This window comes from Limulus polyphemus, unplaced genomic scaffold (genome assembly GCF_000517525.1).
Source record: "Limulus polyphemus unplaced genomic scaffold, Limulus_polyphemus-2.1.2 Scaffold12194, whole genome shotgun sequence".
NCBI classification, from domain to species: Eukaryota; Metazoa; Arthropoda; class Merostomata; order Xiphosura; family Limulidae; genus Limulus; species Limulus polyphemus.
In genome coordinates, this window is record NW_013677804.1 from 4,338 (window position 1) to 11,988 (window position 7,651).

Here is a 7,651-nt window from a genome sequence, read left to right on the forward strand (position 1 = left end):
GTTTTATGAGCATGCGCGCGCTACGTGATCAGCCTGCATCTGTATATGCTACATAAATAAACGTCGACTAAGTAAATTCTCTAGATTTGAGGTTTGTGGATCTAGTATGTAAGGGAACAAGTGTAAGAAATAACCAAGTACTAGTTACCTAATCTCTGCAATAATAGAGGTTTGTGGATCTAGTATGTAAGGGGACAAGTGTAAGAAATAACCAAGCACTAGTTACCTAATCTCTGCAATAATAGAGGTTTGTGGATCTAAGATTAGGTAACTAGTACTTGGTTATTTCTTACACTTGTCCCCTTACATACTGTGTGGTAGTATAGTGTATATTATGTGTGTGGTGTTTATAGTAGATTAGGTAACGATTACTTGGTTATTACTTACACTTGTCCCCTTACATACTAGATCCTCAAACCTCTATTATTGCAGTGTATGGTGTTTATAGTAGTGGAGTGTATATTATAGTAGTGGAGTGTATATTATAAAATAATCAATTAAACACAGTTTTCTAACAAACATAGAAATATAAAGAATAAAATCACACACTTACTCAGTCTAATCATTTTGTCCCTGGCATCTAAAATCTTGTATTTATCCTGACTAGAAACAGCAGGAGACGACATAAGTGCTGAAACATTATCTGAAAATAATGACACACAAAAAGATATAATTGGTTTTAGAAAAAAATAAATAATATATAATTCAGTCATAATAAAAAATGAAAACCAGCTTCTAAAATATTTAAAACCTTATTCCCTACTATAGTGTCTATCAATTTTTTATATAACGTTATTTTTAACTTGTTACAAAGTGATTAATGTCCAATGGATATTTCCAAGTCATGTTCTACATTTGTACATCTAAAAATTGTAATACATCATTAAGATTGCACGTAAACACCAATAATATCACTAAATTACACCAGAGTTTTAGAATCTCATACCAAAGATTATGCTTCTTACACTAGACATCTTAAGTTATATTCCTATTTTTGAGTATCCTGCTTGAAACTCTGGAAACAAAACAAAACAGACACTCTTGTTGTCATTAGGTGCACGAAAGTGGAACTCCTGTACAAATATTACATTATTTTTCTAGCAAAGAATACTTTACTGGAAGTTTTTTGTTATTCATGTTTTTTTAATATGCTAAGTACTAACATAGAGCTTCTGAACTAACGCTGCCCGCCTCTTGTTCTCTAACAGTATGAGAAGAGCGTTTCACAGCCTTCTGTGCTCGTTGTTGTTTTACTTGGGTATGGGTTTTAATCTTGGGCCTCTCCAACAACTTGGGCTCCTGTAAACTTCCTTCCATAGCTTTAAGCTCCTCAGAAACACTAGAAGAATCTCTCGGAGAACCTAAACCAATCAAAATAGCACGTTGATTCATGTTCAGTTCATTTTAGGTATATTTAAAAAATGAAAGTTTTTTAACTCAGACTATTTGCAAGAGTGTTATAGCATATATCTATGAAATATACATGTCTTTTTATTTCAGACAAACATGGAAGAATATAAAATTTTATTTAAATCTTTTTTTTGTTGTTGCAAGATTTTCATGGTTACACTAATATTATCATTACAATAAATAATTATGTTTAAAAGGTTTTGCAGGTTTATCAGAGAAAAATATCAGCATCTATTGTCAAAATAAAAAAAAAAAATTAAAATAAAGATAATTTACACTTCTGCAACAAGTTCTTTATTAATTGAGACATGTACAAAATGAAACAGTATACTAGACATAGATTTTAAAGATTATTTAATAAATCATACCTGTTTAAACAGAAAAGAAAGATAACTAATAATCCAACAAATAAAATTTAACTACTTTACATTTAAGGTCTTGGTTGCAAGCCTACTGAAGTGATTAAATAATTAAGAGTTTATTCAATGTCCACCATTTTCCAGTACTTGACACTTACTTACGTAAATGACTCTAACTCCCACAAAACACATACAACTACAAAAAATAATTTCTAAACATATCCCATAATGCCTAAAATAAACAATATGTTTTTCAACATTGCATCTGTTGCTTTAATATATGTTTAGTGTATATTTTTCTTCAGTCAACATACACTGTTCTAAGCCATTTTTAGATTTAGTTATGTTCAGAAGTTATTAATAATCACTCAAGGACATACTAACCACATGACATGTTAAACAGACACACACGAGTTATGTTTCATTATTTTTATCAAACATGGTGCATGTATATAGATTATTGCTATTTTGAAATTAGTTCTGAAACTTAGTTTTCTTAAAACATAGAACAGTAAATAAAGAAGTAAAGCAAACAATTATCTCTTCAAGTTACAACCTTTGCTTGACATCGGTTGCTAAGCCTTTAAAAGTTTTGCATGTAGAAGATATGAAACAAAATAATTTTTTTAGGTTTTATTTATACATTTGAATAACTAAAAAAAATCATAAATTAGAACATCAATATCATAGAATTCCACTATAATTTAACAAGCTTAGTAACTAAGACCTATTTTAGTCTAAAAAAATATGAAATTTCTAGCAGACTAAAGACACACCCTACTTCCTTGAAATATTGGTTCAAAAGAAAGAAATGGCATCCAAGCCCATTAAAATGACTGAGAAAGCCACTAGGGGGACATTCTGTGCTATCGATTGGTTATTCATGTCATATATAGAAGTAAGTGTACATAAGGGAGCATTTCCAAAAAATGGAAAGAGGTGGGTGTGGTGCTACTGTGTTTGATTTATTACATGAGCAATATCTTAGTAAACAGAAAAGATAAGATGTTATTATTTTATATTCTAGCTTGTCAATATTGGTAATTTGAGTTTCTAATTTGTACAAAACTATAAACTTAGTATTTTGACATCACAAACATCTAATTTGAACCAGTGCTGCAATTAACATACCACGTGACACACAAAAATCAATGTTTATCTGTGTTTCTAATATTTACTTTTAAATTAAGAAATTAAATAATGTATTATAATCTACAGTTTGATACCAAAGTTATTGACATAAATTCATGAAATAGTAGTTCAATAAAATTCTTAATGCGAGTCAACAAATGAGATGAAATGACCTTTCACCCACGACACGTCTTGAAAGGGTTAATGGATAATAAAGAACATATTAAAAACATGTCCTTCTAAGTTTTAGTTAAATATAAATAGGTTTTATGTGAACTAATGTTAACTTCTGATCAAAGTAAGCTAGCAACATGTAAAGGAGTGTATTTATTACTTGTTAGAAAAGTTGTTTCAACAAAGCAATATTTCACAGCACGTAAGTCTTATATTTTAATACCATAAAACGAGTACTTACTATTTCGTCTCTTTTGTACAGCACTCCAAAATATTTCCAATGGTGGGTAGCCCGATTTGATTAAAGATCCTTTTTCTCGAGCAGCTTTAGCTGATTCCTAAAACCATCAAGTAAGCATATTATTTTATTCAAACAACTGGTGTCTCATGCATGATAAAACAAACACAATCCTTTGAAAGAGCTTTAATCCAAAACATAATAACAACCAATCACTATAAGGTAACGGTGATTATGTGTTCCAAAAAATTCTGCTTCAAGTTGTACATATCATTAAAATAGTAAACAACTAATAAATTATTTGTCCAAATATACTTAAGTAAATGACTAGACTTACGTGATCATAAAAATAAATCACAGCATAATTCTTTTGTGGACCACAGGTTATCCGACGAACTTTTCCAAACTTGGAAAAATGTTCCTGTAAAATCTGTTTTTTGTTTATTTCCTCCGAAATACCTTTGCAAATAATTGAAGTAATGTTTCGAATCTCTTCGGGTGAAGCTATACGGCGTTCTTCTCTTTTTGGAGTTTTCAATTCTGCTTTTAACAAAAATGAAATATTACCACACAATCTTACTGATATGAAATGAAACTTCCCAATAGCTTCTACTGTTTGATACTTCCATGTTATAATCTCGGTGGTAAACAACAGAGTAATGCAACAACTAATTTCTGTTTACTAACTATATGTTAACATTGTCGTTTACTAAAAAATAAATGTGAGGCCTAACCTATCATTCAAGTTACCACTCATCACTGAATTATATGAGAAAATTCTGCCAATTATCAGTAACCTTGGACAAGGGCAAATCTAAATAATAAGCATAGGCTTCATTTAGTAATGGAGTGTATATTACATGTATGGTGTTTATAGTAGTGGAGTGTATATTATATGTATGGTGTTTATAGTAGTGGAGTGTATACTATATGTATAGTGTTTATAGTAGTGGAGTGTATAAGTATGGTGTTTATAGTAGTGGAGAGTATATTATATGTATGGTGTTTATAGCATCTTTGTAAATCACAGCTAGACAAATCCCTTCTCCCTTAACCCTTTCCAGACGGGTCGCGGGTGAAAGGCTGAAAGGTCATGTCATCGTGTTTTTTGACTCGCATTCAAAATTTTATTGAACTACTATTTCTTGAATTTATGTCAATAACTTTGGTACTGGATATGGCATCTCTGTCATATCCAAGTCAGAATGATGAGACTTGGTCTTGGGTGAAAGGCCTTGTCAGTACTGGATACGGCACCTCTGTCATATGTTAAGTTTAAAACTGTTGGTTTACTATGTTAAGTTTAAACTTACTTTGCACTGTGACTTAACTTCAAATATGGACAATCTCATTTTGCTAGCTCGGTTGTATCGTTCCTTCTCGGGGCACATATCCGGGCAAGTTCCAACAATAGCCTGGGCCGTGGCAATGTCGGACTGCTTTTGATGTTCTGTAAATTTAAAATAAACAGATTCTCACAACAGCTTTAGTTAACATTTCTAGTAGCAAGCAGGAACTGTGTTGACAAAATAAATTGGACAAAAGTAAATACAAAAACTTAGAGACAGAATTACAAAGGAAGTAGTTTTAATAAAAAAAAGGAAGTGGAAAAAATACCACATGATATGTTTGTGCTTTAAATTTTCCCAGTATTCCTTAACCCTTAACTTGTTTTTATGGCATTAAGGTCTACATCATATTAAGTAAGTTTATGTTTTTTGCATGTTACAACACTCTGTTCAATGAGCTGATAAAAGAAATCACTAATTTTAAATGTGTAAACAGAGGGTCTTCTGGTAGTTAGTGGGATTAATGACTATAATACTGTTGGTACTTTTATTTTTTTAAATCTTGTTAATAGGGATTTGGTAACCAAATGTGAGTGAAAGTAAGAAGAATATGTTATAATATTTCAATCATGCTACATCTGCTGTATCCAGTACTGACAAGGCCTTTCACCCAAGACCAGGTCTCATCACGCTGACTTGGATATGACAGAGGTGCCGTATCCAGTACTGACAAGGCCTTTCACCCAAGACCAGGTCTCATCACGCTGACTTGGATAGTAAATTAAGAGTTTTAAACTTAACATAGTAAATTAACAGTTTTAAACTTAACACATTGTGTTAAGTTTAAAACTGTTCTCTATTAAGTTTAAGACTGTTATTTTACTATGTTATTTTTAAAGTTGTTATTTTACTGTGTTAAGTTTAAAACTGTTAGTTTACTGTATTAAGTTTAAGACTGTTATTTTACTATGTTATGTTTAAAGTTGTTATTTTACTGTGTTAAGTTTAAAACTGTTAGTTTACTGTGTTAAGTTTAAAACTGTTCTGTATTAAGTTTAAAACTGTTAGTTTATTATGTTAAGTTTAAAACTGTTAGTTTACTATGTTAAGTTTAAAACTGTTAGTTTATTATGTTAAGTTTAAAACTGTTAGTTTACTATGTTAAGTTTAAAACTGTTAATTTATTATGTTAAGTTTAAAACTGTTAGTTTACCTATCCATGACATTGCATAACAAATAATCCATGGTCATGTTCAAAACTTTTGGTGGTCTGAGCTCATGTGAAAGAGGTTCTTCTTGATCGGCAGACGATCGACTGTACTCCTTCACCATAGCACTCTGGTCCATACTACCACTTTCTCCATGCTTCAAACAATTACAGCGGTTAATACATTGTATAATTCTTTTTTATGTTCATGTATTAAACATGTACTTCAGTTATAACACGATTATTGAAAAGATAACAGAAAATATTACACTTTTGTAAATAGATATATCTGTTTTTATACTGGTTACTGATACACTTAAGAAATCTTACAAAATGGAGCTTCATGATAAATAACATTACACCTCAAGCAGTAACTGAGATTTAAAAGTTTTTTACTAAGTTTCTAACACACAGAATTTTTAACTCACGTAAAATATTTAACATTATGATATATCATTTCCAGCATCACATGAGCTAGAATAGTATTCTTGTCATATAATGAAACGCTGGTAAAAGTTGAAATAAGCTTATAACTCATGTTACTTCAATCTTTATCTTATCATCAAATAGCTGAAATATTCCTATGTATTCTAATTTTACTGTATTTTGAAACCAATTAGTGGCAGAAATAGAATTTTCAACCTGAATAGGACCTTATGCAAATATGGAATAAGTGATTAGGTGAGAAAACCCTAAAGTTCGAGTGTAACCATTCCAAATATTTAGTAGATGACAGGTTGCCAGCTAATAGCATCTGCTGCCAAAGGGGCTTTATTAGGGTCTTGTAATTGATTAAAAGGATTAACTGTGAATTTTCTAATTTGTTTAGTGTTATTATTTCTCAAACCTTGGACCCTCTTATTTTCAACCTAATATGTTAAATACAGAAATACAAACTCCATTCAAACAATAAAATTCATTACTTAGGCCTAATATCGAAATAACAGTTTAAGAGGAATAAAACCGATCTTCATAGCAGTTAATAATTACTAATGTTTGCCTTACTTAAAAGGATATTTATAATAAATAACATTTCGTTTTCGATAAAATGTTACTTGCACTAAATAAGCACTAAATCTCTTTCTAAATTGTTCGTAAAAATATTTGGCATGCATCCAAGGATCTACACTTTTGGGTGTCTAGGTAACTTACATTCACTTCCGAGTATCTTCAACCATCTTACTCACTTTAACTAACATCTCGTTGACAGCCAGCCAATCAAGATACAGCATATCGCATTATTCACAACCCTCTACATATTGGAGCTACAGATTATTGCAATTATCATTTCAAATGAAGTATTTAAATTTATTCGTTATTTTTTAAAATTTATTTCATAATCTGGTTAAGAAATGATCTAAAGACATGTAATTACAAAGTGACAAAATCAAACTATAGCTCATGTCAACATTTTTAAAAATATGGTTTACGTATCCCAACATATCTATCTAGACTGTGTACACAGACAAACACTCAAAAACCATACATGGATAAAATGAAGAAATAGATCCCGAGTCTGATCTTGGCAAAAAATATATATACACAGTCCCTATCTTATAAACATGCACATTGAGTATAGAAAGGAAACCTAGAACTCAGGAGGCATTTAAAAGAAAACTCCAGTTATGTTCTCTTCAGTCTTAGGTTACTATGTTAAGTTTAAAACTGTTAGTTTAATTAAATGACAAGACTACATCTCCTGGAGAGTGGTATGACTTTATCTGGAATCGGACCAGAGCCATTAGAAAGGTTAGTTTGTTGAACACTTGGGTACTGAATGTTTTAATCAATAAGTAACAGTTATGTTTGTTAGTTGTGTGCAAGGAAGAAGTGGTTTTAATAG

General features: G+C 30.7%; 1 protein-coding gene across 1 annotated transcript; it reads right to left on the minus strand.

Annotated features, from left to right (window-relative positions):
• Window positions 1-553: 553 nt before the first annotated feature.
• Window positions 554-5,948, minus strand: LOC111083926 (germinal-center associated nuclear protein-like; the record flags this gene model as incomplete). The annotated part of the gene is made up of 6 exons (XM_022380672.1): window positions 5,815-5,948; window positions 4,110-4,126; window positions 3,650-3,852; window positions 3,316-3,412; window positions 1,164-1,361; window positions 554-643 (listed from the first exon to the last, which is right to left on the minus strand). Coding segments are annotated over exons 1-6 (739 nt in total), but the record flags the coding sequence as incomplete, so codon positions are not given.
• Between the last annotated feature and the right edge of the window lie 1,703 nt (window positions 5,949-7,651).